The sequence below is a fragment of the Trachymyrmex cornetzi genome, unplaced genomic scaffold (assembly GCF_001594075.2).
Source record: "Trachymyrmex cornetzi isolate Tcor2-1 unplaced genomic scaffold, Tcor1.1 scaffold18, whole genome shotgun sequence".
NCBI lineage: Eukaryota > Metazoa > Arthropoda > Insecta > Hymenoptera > Formicidae > Trachymyrmex > Trachymyrmex cornetzi.
In genome coordinates, this window is record NW_017296418.1 from 424,812 (window position 1) to 448,077 (window position 23,266).

The 23,266-nt window shown below is 33.6% G+C and overlaps 1 protein-coding gene across 6 annotated transcripts in view; it reads right to left on the minus strand.

Annotated features, from left to right (window-relative positions):
* Positions 1-22,512, minus strand: part of Hnf4 (Hepatocyte nuclear factor 4) — a 44,391-nt gene extending 21,879 nt beyond the window's left edge. For 2 of the 6 annotated variants that reach the window (XM_018504700.1, XM_018504696.1), the window contains exons 1-2: positions 22,123-22,512; positions 18,474-18,613 (exon numbers count right to left, since the gene is read on the minus strand). In XM_018504700.1, the coding sequence (XP_018360202.1) occupies positions 18,474-18,567 (94 nt within the window). In that variant the 5' untranslated portion in view covers positions 18,568-18,613; positions 22,123-22,512. Of the gene's footprint in view, positions 1-3,800; positions 4,269-9,154; positions 9,512-18,473; positions 19,177-22,122 lie in introns of those variants that run through there. The other 4 variants (XM_018504698.1, XM_018504697.1, XM_018504699.1 and 1 more) reach the window with 4 other exon arrangements.
* Positions 22,513-23,266: the final 754 nt, after the last annotated feature.

The following is a 23,266-nucleotide window of genomic DNA, read 5'->3' on the forward strand; positions in this document are numbered from 1 at the left end:
AAGAGTCTAAAATGTAACTAAGTTAAGTTAAAATTATTTAACTTTTCAACTTTTTAACTTAACTTTTAGCTTTTTAACTTGGCACTACCCAACCCTGTCAAGTATAGATTACAAATTATTATTTCGACATCATTAAATCAATCCGGCGTTACTAAGGCAAAGTATATGTGATAAACCTCAGGAATTATAAATAATATTATTTTCACAATTATTATAATAAAAAAATGTTTTAATAACTTTTCAATTATATCAATTTTATTAATATATAATTTAGGGGATCAAACTCTTAATTCAAAATTTCTAAAAATCTCACTAAAAATTCACTTTAGTAACACAGAATTATCTCCGTTTCTCTTAATTCTATCTTTTATAATTCTGTAAATTTTTACCATCATACAGTACGTCCTATATTGGTGCGTCAATCGCATACATGTACACGCGTGTCATGATCCGGCGCCACTCGCAATATAGAGAGCGCACGCATGCAGTAGCACGTGATCAAGAACGTTCCATCGAATCAACGAAACTCTAGGGCTAAAACTTGATGACTTTCGAAATGTATATATAATCCGCTTTAGCTGAATTTTCTAAATGCCACACTCGACACTTTCAAACACATTTATCATATTTATAATGCATAATGTCGATTTTCTCCGTTGAAGAAAAAACCGTGTTGGTTTAATTTTATTTGCGGACAATCATTATTAACTTTTGAACCTTATGAGACTTTAAAGAAGAGAAAATGTAAATTAAAGAGAATGAGACAAAAGCTCCGGTAGTCCGTAAAGAGTTAATGCGTTAAATGAATTATGTACTAGTCTAATATTTTATTTCCAAAGCGAGAAAAGATCAATAATATTTTTTTAATTCTCGTTATTTTCTGAGTATTTTTAAACATTTCTTTCGAAGATTTATTTATTTCAAAAAAATCTTTAATTCTCTCAGCATTATCAAGATTCGAAATATAAAAGTAGAGGTATCAAAATGCGAATACGCCACTGTTTGTACACGGCATATTCGCAGTGCGACGCTGCTGACGATAACACGACGACGTGTCAACTGGAACGATAAGGGGCTCTTCTCTTTCTCTGTGTTTCTCTATCTCTTTCTCTTTCGTATCACAGAGATTTTTAATTGCGACGTTCTCTACCGAAGTGCTGCCAGCAAACCAAGACTTGAAATCTGTTTGTTTTAGCTGCCTCTTCCTTTCCGTGTTTAAGATCAAACAGTCGTACATTTCAGCCTTACAGAAGAAAAGACATAATACGTATAAAAAAAGCACATCTGAAATGAACAGTATCTCTGCATATACGATCTAAAAATGATCGCAATGTTTCTCGGAGTAAAATTCTAGAAATAGGAAAATGTAACTTAAATAGATAACTTTGAAAATAAATTCCTATTTAAAAAGATATTAAATATTTATAGATAAAATGTTTTCGCATAGATTTGCAAAATAATATATCATTAGTGTATTGCGCAGTTCTATTTAAAAAAGATACACAATATTTACACGAAATCGAAGATTTTATTGCATAATGTTGTTCTACTAATGTTATCTATTAGCTCTGTTTTATTTTAATCTATTATTTTGCGCGTCGTATCTTCAATACGATGAAAAGTAAATAAAATGCAAGGCCAAAACCAACAACAACGAGCTTGTTATTAGTTCCACTTGTAAGTATTAAAATATTACTTGAATTATTGCTCTCTGCCGATGTCACAGGCGATATATTCTAAAATGGAACGGCGAGTCACTCTCGAGCCAGGCTTAATTAATCCAGAGACTGTCGATGCAACCTTAACGCGCAGTGCGCAGCCACACACGGATGCGGAATGTCACGCGAAAACGCAAGTCACGTTTAGGTCATGGCACAATTAGATCGAACGCAAGCCAGCGGGGCCGTCACGCGCGCAAAACTTCCTTCAGGATGATCGCCGTTGGCGCTTCTAATCGTCGCCGGAAAGTTTTCGAGCGCGCCGCGTATCGCGAAGAGATATTTTTTTACGTAACGATGAATAAACAACCGGAATTGGAGAGCGCGGCAGAGATAGAGCGGTCCAGCAGCTTCTTTAGAAGCCTGAGCAATTTATTTCGCTAAAGTAATATGTTTTGAAAACATGGAATGCGGATTAATTTTCAAAGCACTACAGACATTTAATATTTTCTTCAAGCACAATGTACTTGGCTTGACAATATTGTTCTCATTTTAACAATAATTTATATGAAAATTATAATCTCTTAAAGTTAAAAGTATAATCTGTTCGACGCTATAAATTTGTGTGGAAGATGAATCTGTGACGATTTGAGTGAATACTTATGTCAGCAAATATGTGCATCTGGCAATCACATATTTAAATGGAAATATCTTCCATATTATAACAAATTGTGACATTGATGTTCAACTACTTCTGAAAAATTCTTGTTGAGTTCGGACTGGATTGATTTCTTACTATTGAGCGTCGTATTTTTATTAACAATTTTTTGCGAACACGATAATTTTGTGACAAGTACAATTTCTGGTTGATAATTTGTATATTGTTTAATATGAAATTTGATTCTACTCTGATGATGGTCAGATAGGGGGTGATCCCGATTGATCACGGCTCGATTGGACACCACCAATCACAGCGACCGGTGCTTAGGAGCTTTGTAGTCTCAAGCGCTGTGAGTGGCTCGTGTCCAATTGAGCCGTGTCCAACTGGGTGCCACCCTGCTCCTTATTAGTTCCTTTTTTAATATTTTCTTTTTTTTACCTCTTTAGGTTATTATTGATGATTTTTATTTCATCAAGCAAAAAGTTTGAAAACATTGGATTGTACTCTTCTATAAACTACTCAGTTTGTACTGAATGGGCTCAAATTAAAGTCAAAACGTTTGCAGTTAACTTCATTGGCAATTATATTCCAATTGTTTACAAATTATATTTTATCGCCTTATAAATATATTATTTATGAATCAACAATCACGGAGGCTCATATAAACATTTACTTACATTTAATTTGTTTTTGAAGCCACAAAAATATTTTTATTTTAATTAGACAATGTTGTATTATTTCGAAAAACGCTACTGTTGATTTTAATTTCACGAAGTAAAAAATTAAATAACGTTAAACAGAAATTTCCTTTGATGAGAATAGAAACATGCGATTTAGTAATAATTGGCACAATGTCACAGTTATTTGATAAGCGTCGCGATGACTTTTCTCATAATATGAGTAATATTAATAATATGAACAGTCGCCTCTATCTATGACGAATTCTAACAGTTGACTCACTCAATCTATTTATTTCATTTGCTATGCAACAAAATTTCCATTGTTTTTTAAATAAATTTTATTTATGACTTTTTATATGTCAACTTACGAATTTTTTTTTTTTATATTAAAACATATTTTGTTACGTAATCGCGAAACATCGATGACTTCGCGATGATATAGCGTAGTGAAGAGAATTACGAAAAGTATCAAATTTAACATTTTTAAACAATAAATTTCTTTAATTCATTCAAAATTTCATTAATCGATGAGAATCCTTTCAATTTTTTGTTTTCGCTTCAATAAAACGTACGGAAGATAAAAAATACAATCAACGAACGTACATGACGGGTCAGTTATTGAAATAAAACGAAAGTGGCGCGTAACAGAGTTGATAAAGAATCTCAACATTGTCGCTCTCAATTGGAAAATGATACTTATCCCCTTACGATCCTCCACCACTCACACAGATAACAACGGGAATTATACGTTAAAGTGACGCTTGCAAGCAAGGGAGAGAATAAAAAGGAACAGAAGCGCACCTGCCAGACCCATCGTGAAGACTCTCTTTTTCAACCGGTTGATCTCCGTCGATCTCTCGATGGATCGCCACTCTCTCGATCACTATCGCGACGTTGCTGACGTGTTTACTTTCTTACCGGCTACTCGTTCGCGATTCAATCGAGAGATCAATCCTCGATCAACTCCGCTGCTTCCATCCGTTGCCGACTACTCCGTTTCTTTCTCTCTTTCTCTGTCTCGCCTCTGCCTTTCAATGCTTTCCTCCAACACGAGGCGCGTGTTCACGCGAAAGGATGGGAATCACCCATCATCGTTTAAATCTATCTCGCTTAAATCGAAACTGGACGAGTTGAAAAATTACGCGATGTCGAAAAATTACGCGGCGACAAACGAGAACGCGAGCGATGGCGAGTGACGGTGATAATCACGACGGCGTTAATGACCTTCACCAGACACCACGACGGCGGTCTGGTGACGACTGGCAAACAGCTGTAAACGTACGCACGTTTTGCCGTCGTGCTTTACCGCGGTTTCACAATGGTGGGAGACCAGTGGCCGCGGACATGAGCGTTAACGCGATCGAACGCGTTACGTATCTACGAATCTTTCCAGATTTTATCTCTAAATACGTAGGTGATCTAAAATTAACGCGAGTTGGTAGGTAGAGCGTTTAGAACACCCCCACAAACATTTAATTTTGTAGTTACACTTTTTACTGTTATATTATGTTATAGTTACATTAGTTATGTGATAGATGAACGTAACAATAATGAATTTGAGATTTCGGAGAGAGTATCTAGGTATATACTTTTTATTTTCCTTTTTCAGAACAATGTTTTTAACTTCTCTCCGTTAGAGAAGTTATAACTGAGTCTTTAAAAGCACCATTGATATTTTGAATGTGAATTCCGATAAATTTAAATCTGTAAAAAATAAGTAAAACTTCTAATCCAACTTCTATGGTGGTCAAAACTCATTGTTAAAGCTTTGGCATTTATGCCAGAATTTTTCACATTTTTATATACATAATTCGAAACAATAAAAAATTTACTCTATTTCTTGATCCCTGTTGACGAAAGAGTTAAAAAATTCATAGAAAATTAAGAAAACTATGCCTATGAGTGACTACTCCACTTTAGTCAAGAAATCATATGAACTCATGTAACAAATTCTCTGATGATTCAAACGAGGAAGCACGTGTCAATTATTGGAAAAACTTTCGAGAGATAACTTTCGTTAATAATTTTTAGTATCTATATCCCCCAAAAAATGTAATTGTTAAATAAATTTAGTAATCGAAAAGTACGTAATATACAATGATAAGATACGATATTGACAACTGTTTATCTGGCTCGATTATTTTCTTAGGCACGAAAGTACCTATCCATGTTATAACAAAAAAATGATTCGTTACAGCCAATGCACAAATCACAAAGTTTTTTTTGTCCTTGCCACGACAAAAAACGTATGTCTTCGTTATGCTGTTATTTTATTTATGACGATTCACCGTGGAGCCAGGTGGCTCGGATGACATTACGTCATTGCATCCTAGGTACCGACGACGCATGTGATCGGATGCGCCGCAAATTGCATCGTTCTTTTTTGCGCGAGAGCCTACGTAAGCGTCGGAAAGAGCTAAAAATACAGAAAGTGGGACTAGCGTTGTCGAAAATATATGGTCTCTCGCATATGCACACATTTATCTCATTCATAGGCCATGCTATACATATCACGCGTTTTCTTGTGTTATAAGAATCATTTGGCGTGGAGTGATTAATTAATAGGGAAAGGTCACCGATACCGACGTACCACTTTGTTTTTAGGCAGTATTTCTTAAACAAAAGGAAAAAATACAAATTCAACAACATAAATATAAAGTAAAAAGTGTCTTCTATCATATAGTATTTTATATCATAAGCAATTTTTATAATACTGTTTGCAATTTTACAATTATTAAGTTTTTCGTAAGTTATGCAAAAATGAGCGTCTGACAAAATGGACTCCAAAACTGACATAGTAGACAATAATACCAACATTCCTATTCTATAAATAAAGATATATCCTATTCTGTAAAGAAAACTAATTTATGAAACTATAAACATTTAAAATGACATAATATTATCAATAATATAGTCACCATTATTTTAATTACGCAATTTGCAAAAGAACACACACCGTAAGAATTTTCTTCTCGGATTCATAGAATTGGTTTTTACCTGATTTGGTATAGAAATAAGCCACAAATATATTAGGGTAAACTAGGGTATTATGGCCATAATTTCTCCAATAAATTGATAAATAGTGCATAAAGATAATCAATATTTACAGTAGTTCATATGAGTACACTGTTGTTCAAAATAACAATATAAATATTATCTAATATTTTTTCTTTCGACTATCTGCAAAGTTTTGCTAAAGCTTAGTGTCTGCTAAAAACTGTTATAATGTCCAATAAATTACAGTTAAGCTGCCATAATCAACATTACATACACAATAAAGGTACGTAAATTGCAGTGTGACCTATAATTAATATTTTTATTTTCACTATTTATTTATGAATACTATGGCTATCTTTCTTAATATCATGGCCATCTTTTCCCTAAAAATTAGATAAGATAGCCAATGCATACTTGTAATATTTTGACAAAATTAAAGTTCTGTCAAGTATTTTCTCTTTAATTTCGATAGTATTTGTTACTTTAAGCTTCAGTGAAAGTAATATCCCAAATATTGTTAAAAAGTAACAAGAATAAATGTATGTTTTTTGCATTTTAAAAAACTATGGCCATCATACCCGAGTTTACCCTATGAGTTTGTACTTCTTTAATTAGCTAAACAGATCATGATTTTATTAGTGTTAATAAAGTGCAATAGTTAGTTTCTGAGAAATAAGGGGGTGTCACTTTAGGAGATCTATGTCAGTATCGGCGACTCTCCTCTCTCTAATGATTAATTAACAGCAATCGTCCATAAAAATAATAACAAAGGCCTTTGAGAAAATGTAATTATTTTTTTATTATTGACTGCTCAGTTTCCTTCCGATACTATTTCCCGTGCAGAAAAAGAACAGAAGTGTATGACCAAGGCTGTGTTCGCTTCGACGCTTACAGCACTTGTGAGCATCACTTGTCCTTATTTAATATTTAATAAATAACAAGGATAAAACGACGCTTAAAGTATTGTGAGCGACAAAGCGAACACAGCCCAAGTCATTTGTTATTTTTTCTTCTATCGGCACGGTTGACTCGCTACCAGACTAACCAGACGGCTGTGACAAAGAGACTGCTGAGATTAATCGCTCGCGTTTTTCGCGCAAACACAGGCCATGAAGAACGACATGTGTAACAAAGCTGGATGGATATGCATCGAGAAAGAGAGAGACGGGAAGAAAGAGAGAAAGAACCAAAGTGAGTCAGTTTTCCTGCGATAAAGCACAATACAGAAAGCTCCTGTTTCAGCACTGACGGACAATGAGACAGCGAATGAAAGTGTGATTCATACCTCCGTTTTCTTCGTGTTTACTCCCTCTCTCCTCCGTGTGTCAGCGATATGCTTATTAGTGCTCGCGTTTACATGTACTTGGCATCACGGTATCGGCATTGTTCGAAAAATCTGGCGTGCGACGACTGCGATAATTTCGCGAGCGGGCCGCGAATAGGATTTATCGAGTACCGCAAGAAAACAGAAATACCGACGTAGATCCGCGATATCTTTGGATGTCTGCCTCGTATATTTTTAGATTTTCGTATCGTGTCACGCGCGTTATATACGACCGATTTCTAGGGCGTTAATTGCGAGATACCGCAACGAACGCGACAACACTTCGCGATGATATAATCGACGATCGATGAGCTTGTATTCCACGCTTTTTTTACGATTTCATATCTATCTGATAAGCACCCATCGATTTGAAATTGATTACATCGAGATTATTGTTGGAGAATACACATCAGTTTCTATATCCATGTTCAAATTGTATGTTGAGGAACAGAGAAGAATTTTCGACATTATTTTATAAATATTTACCGGTATGATTTTGATTTAAAAAAAACAATGATGAAACGCGATAAATATTAAAAATACAGCATGCGAAAAGTCAAATAATATACATCACTTATATGATAACATAATCACAATTTAACAATCAAATCTGTGAAGTTAATGATAGGATTAATGATAGTTTACATCTTCCATTAGATAATTCGTCTATAAGTATAGTTATGTGAAAAAAATTTGGCATTCTATGTGTAGATAAGATAAGGCAAGATAAGTAAGATAGGAAACATTCTCTCGATAAAATTTAACAAGTCAAATTTTTCAAGTTGTTACAGTATGCGCCATAAAAGTTAAATTATGTTATTTAGGATAATCGTTATTTTTACACTCTGAAAAGGATGTTTGTATAGATTCTAAAAGCGTTAACATCTTTGATGAGCAAATACATGTATTTTTTTCACATCAAGCAGTTTTTGTTCCTTTAATTACCTAATTTAGCTTTACATAAAAAAGAAGTGCTTAAGTCAATGCAAATAATTCATGTAGGATCTAAAGAATTGAATTGCAAATTTAAAAAATGTTATATAATATCCACATTTAAAGTATTCTTTTTAATGAATGTCAACTATTCACTTGCCGAAATCCGGTATTAAGCCTTCTTTTCTTAAGTATTTCTTTCGTTTAAATTTAAGAATTGTGGATTTCAAAGATTTATTTATGATCATCAATATCATCATAAATTATGTTATGGTATGATAGTAAAAAAAGAAATAAGATATACGTAATCTTTTTTTGATACCGTCTGAGTAGCACTGCATTGATAACGAACTAGTACTAAACCGATAAAATATAGAGATAAAAAGATGAACCATTCTTCAAATAAAATAAAATACTGTCTTCCTATAAATTAACTTATGATTTCCTTTTATCTTTTAAGTATATATTCTTTGTAACAGCATTTTATTCTTTTATTTATTTTTCAATACTCCCTTCCTTTTTGTAGTGTTATTTATATTATATAATTCGATTTGCGTAGTAGGACAGGTACAGACTCTGGTACCTAAAGACATGTTTTATTGTACTAATTATTTTTTTAATAATAACTGGATTTTTAATGTTGACTGTTCAATTATAATGAAATTTTTTTAACTATATTTTTATATTTTTTAATTAAAACAATTTCATTATTGTTAAAAAATTAATTAGTGTTCCAAGTTACAAAATGTCCCTAGGTACCGCAATCTCTCCTATATATATTCATAACTTACATGTTTAACAGTCGAAGAAAAATCAAGACATTGTTAAATAAAATCTTTACACGTAATTTCCGAAAAAATCACGTTTTCTAATATTATTATACAAATACGAAAGTACTCACAGCTCCCGAGATATTCACACGTACTGAAATCCAGATCGGGCTGGCCAATTATATCGAAGGGAAAGGCTTCGTCATCGAGCTTCATCGCAGAGCGCTCTTTTTCCTTGCGTTTTGCAATTGTTGCAGAATAACGAGACCACACTCTCGAATTGTAGACGAATCGTCGCAATGCGCGAGCACTACCAGTATATGCGTTTCATAAACAGTGCGGCGTACGATGTGTGATGCATTGTCGTTACGCGGATCCTAGCCCCTAATCATCAATATGACCCAGCGATGTCACTCGGTGTCGAGAGTATAACTCCGGAGGAGAGTTATATGCGAAGTCACGGAGGAGTTGTACACGACGGTTTGATCTCGACAGACGCACTAAAGTGCGGGATAGAATTTTTCGTTTTGAGAGATCGCTGGGGTAAACGGTGCTCGCAGTGGGAAAGAAGGAGCGGACAGGAGGGGAGGACGACTCGGAACTGATAATCTAATCTTGTCCTGCTTGTCGTTACACTTATGCACATATGATGCATTAGGCTCGTCAGAATGTTTTCCTACGAAACAATTAGAGAAATAGGGAAAGGAGAGAGGGATGATTAATCGGTAAGCTTCGCAAAAAAGATAAATAGAGCGTGAATAATGGAAACGGATTAACGGCATAAATATAATAGAAGCAAATATCTTAAGAACGTATGAAAAGAATTTTTTTTCTACAAAAACATTTATCTTTAAAATTAAAGATATTTAAGTCTTTAGTAAAATACAACTGTATTTTCAATCCTTATTTGATAAAGTTTCTAAATATTTTATTAGCTAACTGATATCAAATATCTTTAGTAGATATCATTTTCGAGGAGATACTTAGTAAAAAAACGGCATTTTTGACCAAATTATATAAAATTCGCGAAAAAAAATATAGAATTTATGTTAAATATGTAAAAGAAGAAATATATATATATAATTCATTTTTCTTATTATTTCGATACTTTTTTAATACTTTTGTTTTTATAATTTTATATCAAAGCGGAAATATGTATTATTGGCTGTTACAATTCTTGATGAGTTGATAATAATAGATTAATAGGTCTGTTTGCGTTGTTTGCACTCTTTGCATTCAGCATCTGTGCTTTCTCTTTTTTCAACGCTCGAATTTATTTTTCTAATCATATCACTTTAAGTGCAAAAATTTTGGGGGTTTCAAGCAAAGGAAACAAACATAAATGACCTAAAAAAAATATCCGAGTAAAAAAACTGTCAAAGCCGAAGGAAAAAAACCATTAATTTCCGAGTTTTTTACCCTAAAATTCTATGTTTCCGTCATTTACATCTCTAGAAATATTTCAAAATATTATTATTCTTTTCAATGTTATATAAAAATTATTTTAATAAAATAAGTATTAATAGAACTTACGGCACGGTAAATATTAATAAAAATTTATTAAAACAAAACTTATCCTTTAATAATCTAAAGGATCATAACATATTGTTCAAATGAGAAAATATAAATATATTATAAAATTGTATCTTATTATGTTAAAAATTTCATCATTAGTTCATGCTGAAAGAGGACAAGCACGTTCCCATGTCTGTAGTGCCAGATATTATCGCACAGATTGTATCAAATACGGTAAGAATCATCGATGATGCGTATCATTTTGTATGTACAACGACGGCTAGCAAGATTATGTAAATGATGATAATTCGAGAAAAACATAGCAATCAGTATACGATAGACTGGCATCTGCTGTAACCAGGTCGACGAAGTAAGTGCTCGTCATGATTTTTTGCCATAGTACACCTGTCATACCAGTTTCCCCTTTGCTACAAAACAATATTTCATTTCTCAATGTCTCTTTAAAAGTTTTTGTATGTTCATAAGTGTTTCTCCGAAGCGGGATATCATTTTATCAATTTCTTCCGTATCCCTTCTCTTTTCCGCTCCTTCCCACCCCAAAAGATCCGCAAAACATTTATTAGCCATTTGTTTAAACGTAGCTATTTCAAAGAAATCTAATGTTTTCCTCGCTAAATTTGTACGCGTAATTGTCGGTATTTTTTACAGTTTCTTTTTTACGACAGCTTCATTTGAATTATAAAATCGCAATTATAGCAATAATTGTATAAATAGTATCAATGAGTCACGTTTATCGGTATTCGAGACATTACACAAGCAGTATAAAATATGTAATAAGATGTAATAAGAGTTTGTAACGATATATTATAACGAGGCCTATCCTAACACAATAATTGCGCTTCAAGTTTACGCCTTTATTATAATATTAAAATCAGGATTGACGGCAGTTCGTGTAGTAAAATAGTAGTACGTCATATTACATGTAAATCTTACTTTTTAAGACAATTTGTCACGTCCTACGAATCCCTCGCTGCATTTTTCCAAATCCAAACAGACTGACGTCATGCATTAATTTGTTCCCCCGACAGACGTGTTTGAGACCGCAAATTGCGATGCGTTTCTTATTAAGCGAAAATAATGTCGGCGTTATAAGTCAACGTATATACGTAACACTGCATAATATCCGCGAGTATCTATTCTCGGAAGCTGCAAGAGGTCAATAGGTCTCTTTAACCTTCGCCGTATCTTTTTTTCACCATCGCATACCTACATGACGTGTTGAACACACGACGCATTCAAAAGAAAAATTTGTCACGTACGTGTATACGTTTTTAATAATTTCATTTCTTAAATCTTTCTCTCTCTCTCTCTCTCTCTCTCTGTCTCTGTCTCTGTCTCACGCAAAGAATTCTCTGAATTTCTCCGATTCTGCAGATTCCTTTATATCTTCGAAGAAAGATTTCTCATTTCAGATTTTTTTTAGTCAAAAAAAATGCAATGATAAATGTACAGACATCGCGATAGATAAGGAACGTTATCTTTATGAAGAAAGACAGACTCAAAATCAAGGAAACTGTCATTAAAACATCTATCAGTAACTGCGAGTCACGTATGACCCACGGTTTCATGTGCCTAGCAGTGTCATGACGTTTTGCATATTTTTTTTTAGTAACGCGCGAAGGACGTTAAAGTGCTTTCGTTAGAATAAAGCGCGAGCACGTGTCCAATGTATGGTATATGTACTCGCATGCAAATCTATTATCAATTATGTGATTAAAGACGATTCTGATCAATAGATTGTAAAAAAATTAGAATGCATTATGTACCCGCAGCGGTATATATATACATATATGCATTATTACGAAACGGAGAAAAACAGATAAGTCTTTTCAGCGAAATCGTCTCGCTATTTTCGTATCAGATCTGCTACACTTTACAATATCATTGCGACAAGAAATAATTAATACTGATAACAAAAGAATTATTAACGTCACATTTAATAGTTAACGTACTATACCTAACAGAAAAACACGATTACAAGAGATTGCAATCATCATGGATGAAAAATATATTATTTAAGCTTTGTATAAAAAAAGACGTTGTTTAACTGCATTAAGATTTAGTTTTTTTTTTCAATTTATATGCACAATTTAAAATACAAATATATGTAAAAATATTTATGTAAAAATTATAAAGTAGCAAGTCTATAAATTTCATACCTATTAATTATATGACGTTCTCCCTTAACGAAAAAATAAATAAAAAGTCTTATTATTTTTTCTAACATTTAATATAATATATTATAGGTATATGTGATAACACAAACTATAGAAATCAAAGCATTAAATGGTCTAGCTGGATCTTAAATGCTTGTATGATTCTTGTGTGAATTTATATACTACGATGCAGTCCTTAGAAACGCGCGCCGAAATTTTAAATAAATTAAAAAGTCTTATTATTTCCTCCAATATTTAATAAAAGAGATATTATTATGTAAAATTTATCTAATCAACATCGTTCTTTAGGCAGACATACGTGAGCCGCGCACCTCATAATGTGTATGAGAATGACACTGAATCGCTGTTAACAAATGTTCATCTAAAAAACGACATTGACTTGCACTTTCCATAATAATACTTCTTTTGATAGAATTTTGGTTGAACAACAAAAGAAATGGATTTCATTGTGTTTTTTTTAACGACTATTGCAGTAATAGATGCAAATTATAAAATACTTTGTAAAGTGCAATAAAAATAAAAACTAGTGATTTTATTTTGCAATTCCTTCTAGAGAAAGAGTTAGGAATAATTAAACAATTTCCAAATAATTTTTTAAATATTCTTTTAAATATCAATTTTATTATTTAAACAATTTTGAACGGCAATTTAGATGAATATAAAAAAATTTATGGATACTTTAATTTTAATTTTTTATTTGCATAACATGTAATGATTTCGGAAATCTTCACAGTTTTGTTGCGCGGAATATTTGCGCTCGGAATAAATGTGTTATTACACCGGTATTTTTGAAACATGTGGTAAAAAACGCATTTGGTAAACAGATCTATGGAAGCTTACTGCTGTTGAGAGATAATCCACCTCGTCATCTTCCTTTGAAATACGTCCTCTACATCTTTTGCAATTTAGAAATGCAAGTCAATAACAAGTGTTCAAAACTTGGCAGTCGAGGGAAGTATTTGTAATCTGGCGATAATGGTCTAATCATTAGCGATAGCATGGTGCGAGTTTATCGGCTAGCCGCTTATCTCTAATAGGTCGAGAAAGAAAAATAAGAAGCTTTTGAAAACAATAGAGACTGAGAACAATGCGAAAAAGAATTTTATAAGTTATATAATTATATATAAATTACATATAAATATTATTGATATTTTTTAAATGGAACCATATAAATCTTTTTTTCATGACTTAGTTTCCCTAGCTATTCTGCATAAAGATATTAAGGTAAAGCTATAAAAAATGAATAGTTTACGAAACATTTACACGAACTTAAAATATTTTTTCTATAATAATCCGAAATATTTGATACGATATACTAAAACGGTCTATATAACTTCCTTATATAACTTTTCTCAAATATTTATCACGCACAAATACTTTCATTTCCTATATCCAGATGCTCAGATTATAACAAGAAACGCAGAATCAATAATATCGAGAAAAATATATGATAGCAACTTTTATGAATTATACAAGAATGTCATTTTCTATTGTAAATTTATGTGTATATAAGACTTACAGAATTTTTTTTATCGTACTCATTATTTCATCTTTAATTATCTTTGATATACAATTTAGTCCAAACATGAGAAAGAATTGTAATTAATTTATCAATTTTCAAGATAATTTTTTTCAAAAACGCGATGTTTACGAAAAAATCTATATCTTGAATTTATTTCTTCACGAAGAATCATTGCTTCCTCGATAACATTTTTTCAAATCCTATCCTATATAAACCAACAGGACATACAGAGTGGCGCACGCGAAATTTCATTTAATTATTTCATTAAAACTATACTTGTAAAGTATCGCTTTTTTTTAACTATATGTGATCAAATGCTTTACTAATTCGTAAAAATTCTGTATGGCATTACGAGCTGATGAAGATAAAGACACACTTTGTAAAATGACGACTGACTTAAAAAGTTGAACGTAAAATGAAAATTATATTGTTTTTCACAGAAATAAAGAGTGTAGTAGAAACTTGGAGATGTTTTCATCTACATCGTGCAGGTGTGCTATGCATTATCTGAAGATTTGTATCGAAAAGTATAATCGGACACAAAGGCGTATTTCCAAGAAGTTTTAAGACAAAACGGTCATATTGAATGTTATCTATTAGAGATAATTTTCCAAGTTTTGGTAATTAATTCTGTTTCAGTTCAATACCAATTTTGTTAAAAATAAATATTCTATGCAAAAGTAAGTGATATGACAAGGATGCGCCAATCTGCATTTCACACACAAATTAGTCACTGAAAAAAATACTAAATTTTAATAAATATTTCTTTGAATAATTTTAATTGAATGTAAATATTTATTTATATTTCGTACAAGATCATTCATTTAACTAACATTTTTCAAATTGAATGTTTATTTACTGTAAGTAAATAACTTAATATTATTAATATTATATATGTGTTAAGATTTAGTAAATTTTTTTTCAATGTGTATACATTTTTACCTTCACCCAATTTTGTGTGACTCGTGTCACACCTAACAGAATTTCCACGGAGTACAGGATTTGTATTAAACACAGTAGTTCAAATATGAAATAATTAAATGGTACGATATTTCGTGTGCCACTCTATATTATAGACCCGGTTATCAATGCGCACGGTCTTCAACACATTGGTAGACTTGTATAATAATTAATACGTAGATACGTGTAACGGTAAAAATGAAAAAGTTTCTATTCGCGATATCGTCTCGCGTAATATCAGCGGTTTCTTCCGTCTACTGTTAGGGCGCATTCACATTAAGAGTGGAAAAGCAAAATGCGGAAAAGCAGAAGTTGTTTAAGTTAATCGAATGTTGCGTTATTAACAGTTAATACAAACATATACATCTATCTTTCTCTAGCTTTTCTCTTTCGACTTCTGATTAGGATTTCCGTTTTTCCACATTCTGCTTTTCCGCTCCAATTGTGAATGTGTTCTCAGATATAGGCATGATTAGAAATTAGAATGCGTTAAATCGACGGAGTTGGACAATCTCGACCGTCGTAAAAGCTCTTTCCTCTTTGCTGCGGGTTATCAACTGACCTCTTCGCGGCGCGGTTTGCTTATAACGTTATTATAACCACTGATACGACACGCCGAGGATGCAACCTTCGATTTGTCATGCAGTCAAAACGTGTCGCGATTCACTGACAAGCAAAATCCGTTCAAGACGATCCGTCCATGGCCGCCGGGTCACTCTCGTCCTCGGACGTCTAAGTACGCCTGAGAGTGCTTAGACGTAAAGCAATTTTTTTTCGAAAAAAAAAAAAAAGAAGATTGCTTATGTATGTACATATTCTAGCCTTCGTTTAGCACACATCTTTGCTATTTAAAAACGCTTCTGTCGTTATTAGCATTAGGATAAAAACGCTGAGTCAACCATTATGGTATAATATAAAAAGAATAGTTCACGAGATACCGTTTGTTTATGATGAATATTTCTGATTATTAAAAGAGGTATAAAAAAAGAAACATGCGCTCGCGAATGTGCTAGCAACGAGCACTTCTTCATATTTCCCTATTTCTTTAGACGTTATCTCACGTAAACATGCTTCTTTGTACGTGATACTCCCGTCGCGCGAATCATGGAAATAACCACGCGCGGGTGCCACGTGCTTCGGCCAAGACGCGCCATCGATGAATTACCGTTAATCAATTGACTTGGTGCAATAAAACAATTATCGCAAGTACGATTCGAGCGAAATATATTATTGCGACGCACTTTGTGCTCCAATCGCACGCGACTCTACTAAAACATATATCAAAAATTATTTATAAAATAATTATTATTTATTATAAAGTTCACATTGTGAAAAAAGGTCTATTTTTAAGCAAAAATCAAGCCCAAAGAATCAATTAATTAAATTAAAAGATTTTCAGACATCTTTATACGATCACAATGAAATTATTTATACTTTTCTGACTTATATAAACAACATTACGCGCAAAGAAGTAATATCGTCGGTAATCGTAACAACGCAAAAAAACTTGTCGGTCGAACAAATAGTCTCGTACATATGAATCGTATATATGAATTCGTTCCCGGATATAATAACATCAAGTATTATAATGTAACACTTAATAGCGACTGCACGCGCGCGAGCAATTCTCTTTTTTATTTTATCATCATGTCTATTGACGAACGAATAAATACTTTAAAGTCATTTTCCTCAGAATATGTATGTATGTATAATGCAATGTCGTTTACAAAGTGGTATTTCATTTGGCCATTTTAAAAATCACTCAATCTCTGATCAAATAATAATTGTCATTATCCAAGCAACATGGTTACGTTCAAAATAAACGTTTAAAAAACTTAATGTTTTTAAAATTATTTAATAAACGTTATAAAAATGTTTATAAGACGTTAATAACATTTTTATATAAATAGGAGTTTTCTCCGCTTTTAAACAGTATATAAAACGGTTCGGTTAAACGTTTTTTTAAATATAAATTGCCTGCTAGTAAATTATATGGTATTATTATTAATCGACAGTCAATAGTAATTTTCTTTCTTTTATAAAATATCGGTAAAAAAAAAAATTTTCGCGGATACAATCAATTATATCAAGACGATCGCCATTTTAAAACGTAATCTTCATTATTAATGATAAATCTTTGTCCGTTTTATTTAACATCAGCATTTCCAAGATTATAAACAGATCGTTAAGATTCTTTTTTAAGATGCTGATTTACGCGTTACAGTCGATTACTGGACTAGCCGCCATTTTGAAGTACTGTCTTCATATCGTTAATCACGAACTTTGAATATCCGCTTGTTTCATTTAGCGTCAACTTTTCCGAGACTTGCCAACAGATCATTAAACACTTTTTTAAGGTGTCGACGATTCATACAGCGCAATCGATTACGAGACCGGCCGCCATTTTGGTACTGCGCAGCCGAGGTCCCTGGGTTATCTACAGCATGACCGGCGCGACCTTATCTCGAGCGCGGCTTGTTCATCCCGCACAAATTTTTATGTACAATCGCCGGTGCAGAATGTGCGTGTCTGCAACCGATTGCGTAATAGACGGCGGGACATACTCCTCCTTTGGCTTTCCGATTTTTGTGCACACATACCGGCCTCTTTTTTCCCTCCGAGCGATTGTCCTTCGCAATGAGCTATTTGCGGCAATGAAACGAGGCGATATACAGAGAGTTTGCCAAATCATTGCCGCGAAACTCGCAGGAGTATATACTACTCGGTTTTGAAGTTGATCGACAAGATTTGTATATTTTGGGCACGTCCCCAATGTGAGATGCAGGTGGCTCGGTTCTCGTTTCGAGACTAAACGTGTTGAGAAAATAAAATTAAACGATAGTGTTCAATGAGAAAACTTATTGTATATATATTCGCTGTAAATCATATTATTAGTTTTAAAATAGGTTTTTAAAATAGTTGCATGCGCGTATATCTGTTCGGATATTCTATGTAGATGATAAGTGCAGAGATGATAAATAAAATGTGCTATTTAAAAACTTTCAGATATCTAAAGTTGCAAACATCCCCGTCAGCTAAATCGCAATTAAACTCAGGCAGAACAAAAAGTCATGATAACATTAAAATGGTATCAAAATGACTTTCCAAAACATAATTATTAAAAGTCACGTCTTTTCGATCAATGACGATTTATTTTAATATCATTTTAGCGTTATCATGATCTGTTCTGCTTGGGAATCATTCGCCATGGATGACTGTTCATTACACCGTAGATCCATTCGTGGAAGTACTCACCACCGTTCGAGGAGGAACAAAGCGGCGGATGTCCGCCCCTGACGATCACGCTGTCCTTGACAACCACCAGTTCATGGACGTCGTGGCCCTCCATGTCAAGGTCGGGATTGCCCCCACCACTTGCCCCGTTGCACCATCAACTATCAAGGCTGATAAAGATCGATATAAAGGTCGCGCGGATATCTCGGATATCGTTCAAGACCGGAACCGTTCGTCAACGCGAATCGCGAATCATAGCGCCCGCTGGCGCGCGCCGCGGTTACGCCTGAAGTTAGGCGCAAACGCGCGTCCGGCTGATGCGCTCGGCGCTTCACACGCGCAGGGGGTTGAGCCGTACTTCGCGCCTTACTTCGTGCCGCTCGCTCTCTCTCTCTCTCTCTCTCTCTCTCACCGGCGTGACGCGGCTACCGTCTCAGCTATTTTGGAAATATCGCGTGTGTTACCGCGGCGCGATCGCGTCTCCGCGTTATCTGCGACCCGTCGTTTAATCGTCGTGCTTTCGGTGAGATTAGAAAACAAGCACCACGAGCGGAAGGGATGAGAAGCAGCAAATCGATGCGTGATTTAAACACTCTTGTGCGCGCCCGTACACACCCGGCAATATCGATCTATCGTGCTCAATCGCGCGCGTATTAAATTAATTCAATCCAGCACAAGTAAAATTTGAATTAGAAGGCACAAATCGCGATAGAACCTAAATTTGGAAGATAATTCTTGCAATTAAATAACGATTTGAGCTTTCGATAACCCAGTCAGAAATGATAATGGAATCGACATCGAATCAACGTCGAAAACATCAAATCGATGTCGATTCCATTATCATTTCTGATTGGGAAGAACAATTGCACCGTTATACAAATAAAATTCGTCTCTCTCTCTCTCTCTCTCTCTCTCTCTCTCTCTCTCGCTCGCTCGCTCGCTCGCTCGCTCGCTCGCTCTTTATCTCTCTTTGGCGAGTATAAACAGGTAGCAACAGAGAGGGCGCAATCTAAACAAGTTAAAATTAAAACATCTAAAATAGTCAAGATATAAATACGAATCGACTCGCAATTTATCTAGAAAGTTTTGTAACGCTTCGTACTCCTCGCAGTAAATACGTAATATTTGACTGCACTGAAATTAGAGATGCACGTAACATAACGTCCATACTGAACGTGATAGATAAAAAAAATATTTTGAAAATCAATATGTGAGTTTCTTCGAATATAAAGGTAGCTTTATTCGCAAACACATACATTAAGTATTCATAGTTAGATCTTATATTCAAGATCGTCTTAAGTACGGTCTTAAGAAATCACGAACCAAGCAGAAGGCTGCATTAACGTCTTTAGACATTACTTAAGACGGTCTTCAAATAAGACTCGATTATGAATAACAGCTTAAGTCAATCTTAATAGGAATTAGTTTATCAAATATAGGAATTGTCCAAGTTTTATCGAGATTAAATTTTGTCAAGATAAGAAGAGCAATGAAATTAATTTAGATAAGAAGAGCAAGGAAAAGTGAATAGATTGTTACATCTCTTTTTTTATTTTGTTCTCTTGTTATTCTGACTAACAATTTAAAACAAATCGGGAAACTAGTTCGTTCTCTTCGATTGCTAAGATATCGTTAGTTTTCGACTATACTTATGTCACCAACAATTGTACAGATAAAAGTTAATAAATATTACTTGTGTTTTGTTGTACAAAATTATATGAATTACCCACTAATTTGTGGACAGTAATCTGAACATGTTACAGGCATCTAATTTTTTATTTTTACATTTATCGATAATCTCATTCGAACATTGCATATTTTTGAATGTATTTCCCAAAAATTTTTTTTAAATCTTTTAACAATAAAAAAATAAGGAAAAATTAAAAATTGTTTAAAAGAAATTGATGCTGAGATATTAACAATATTCTTTTATTTTAAAAAATATGTGTTTAAAAACGAGAAAATGGAAGACTTAAAATATGTTTAGAAATTTTAAATAATAAAAATAGTTTTAAATATCGCGAATTCCATTTAATAGTATTTATTAACTTCATCAAGACTAACTCGCGATATCGTCATGTGATTCTTGTTGCTTTTACGAAACAAAGATACAAATTCCTGATATAAAGCAACGCCCACGCGGAGACGTATTACAAAGAACAGAAAGCAGCTCGTTATTTTAAAAAAATCATTGAAGAACGAGTATGCAATGAACGCAGCTGTGCGTTTCTATTGTTACAATCCTGATCATGTAAAGAGGATTAAATACCACCGTGAATAGTTGTCGTCGAGAGACAACTCTAGAAACTGCAATGACTAAAATGAAACGAACAATTTCAAAAGCGGTCGACATTTTCGACGAACGGGAAGATATTTCGAAATGGATATGAGATAAAATGCTAAATAATTCGATGTGTGTGTGTGTGTGTGTGTGTGTGTGTGTGTCGCGATCAATTTAAATCTATTTAATAACTTACCGCTCAATTTTCTTTTCAGTGAATGGAATAATTTTCATCGAAACACGTATCCAGGCCTTCTTTCATTCATTCAAATGACAGAAAAGTCTTATTTCATTCAAATTTTCCTGGGAATTCAAAAATCTTTTTACACAGATTCTATAAAACTTGATACATCAATTCGAAAATAAAATCAATAGGAACAAGGAATACTAGATTTCAACTGATCAGAAACCGTGTATTTGAAAATCTATTATTCTCTATTCCTTTTACAATACCTCTACGCTTTTCAATTGTGTCTCAGACTTTACTTTTAACAATTTCCAACATGACATCAAAATGATTCCAAAATGTGTAACTAAAGTAACTTAATTATTTTCAATTTATTTAATTATTTACAATAAATTTTCATTTTAACGTTATATTGATGTTATCGCGACTTATTGTTCTGCTTGGGATCGCGGTATCATGTTAGTTATGTATGTACTATTGCAGCGTTTTTATCATGTATAATATTTGCGCAACGGCAACATTATAACAGTACTTACTGTCATTAAGAATCTCGAAGGATATAATATACTGAGAAGAAAATATCCGGTACTTCCTGACACCCTATCTACCCTCATCCTCCCTGATATATCACACGCCGCATATAGTATTACCCAAACAGCATAGAATATTTATGATAAATATTTATTATTATTTATTTTCTGAAATATTATATAAATATTTTATACATATTTTATATAAAGCTTTATTCGAAATATTATTAAAAGATAGATTAAATATTTAATGTAATATTTATGATAAATATAAATAAATATTTTTGTTAAGTATTTTTTATTTGAATTATAATATTTCTGAGTTTTTTTATTTGAATTATTATGTCTATATTTCCATAGCATTTATTACAAGATATATTTACAATAAATATTTTATAATGTTTATAATCAATATTTATGATTTATGCAATTTAAGATCACAAAAATATTTGCGAAATATTTAAAATAAGCCTTATAAATATTTATAAATATTTTGTAAATATTTTATAAATATTGTGTGCTGTCTGGGTAAGTATAATACGAAATTACATACTATCGACACAGAAATGCACGGCCTCTAAAAACCTTAGTAATAAGAAAATAAAATAAAATAAAAATAAAAATGAATCAAAATTAAAACGAGAGAGAGAGGGAGAGAGAAAGAGGTCTAACCTGATTGGACCGATCGGCGATCGCGGCGCCCTCTTCGTCCGTCTGTCTGTCCGTCCTGTCAAGTGCCACGCGCACCGTTCTGTCGTTCTCACTCACAATCAGTCAGCGACGGCGCCCGGCGCAAGTGACACCTGTTGTGCGTTTGTGTTGGGGACGCGCGCGCGCGCGCTCGCCATGCTGACTATTCCCTCGGCACACGATATCCTTCTGCTCCTTTCTGCCGCTTCCTTCGCGCGAAATCGCTTCTTCCAATTCGCTCGCTCAATTCGGCTCCCTCGCGCGCAACGAACGCGTAAACGGAAGACGCGATTGCGCGCATGCGCTCGCATCCGCTCCCTGCGGACGACGCAACGATACGCGAACGACACTCAAAGTCCGCCCGGCCGGAAAGCGCCGGATCTACTACGGACGGTGCGGACTGCCGCGGGATCGCGGCGCGCACTGCCGCGTCTCGTAGCGTCGCGCGCCCCGCGCGCGACGCCGACGTTTTCTTCCTTTTTTTTTCTCAAACGTGCGCTGAGCATCTACAAAGATACACGTGGAACACGCGCGCGGGATCGTTTCGAAAATCGCCGTCGAGGCCACAATCCTCAAGCAGAATAATTGTCACACGATAACGTTAAAATGAATAGTAAATGATTGAAAAGTGCCATTTAAGTGATAATTTGGTAGTTATTTTAACATCATTTTGACTTACGTTCTATTTGACTCGCGCCTCTCGGTGACAAATTGCCTCTTGCGCGACGTCTCTGCCGGAACCCGAATCGCTCGGGATAGTGTACCCGATGAATACAAAAATTTGTAATTGAGCTTCAAATTATATTTATTCAAAATTTTTACATTAAAAAAATGTAATCATATGTTCATTCAAAATTTTGGGTTAAAAAAAATATTTATTCACAAAAAAACTATGAATATTTAACAAGTATTCATATTCATTCAAACAAGATGTAAACTGAAAAAGAAAGCTCAAATAAGCAATCGTTACCCCTTAACTATAACCGGCACTGTGATGACTTTAAGTAAAAAAAATTAATTTTATTTATTTTTGTCATTGTAATATTCAGATTTTATGAAGAAAACTTAGAAATTTTGAAAAATATTTTAGAAAGCAATACATTTTTTATTTATAAATATCTATTTG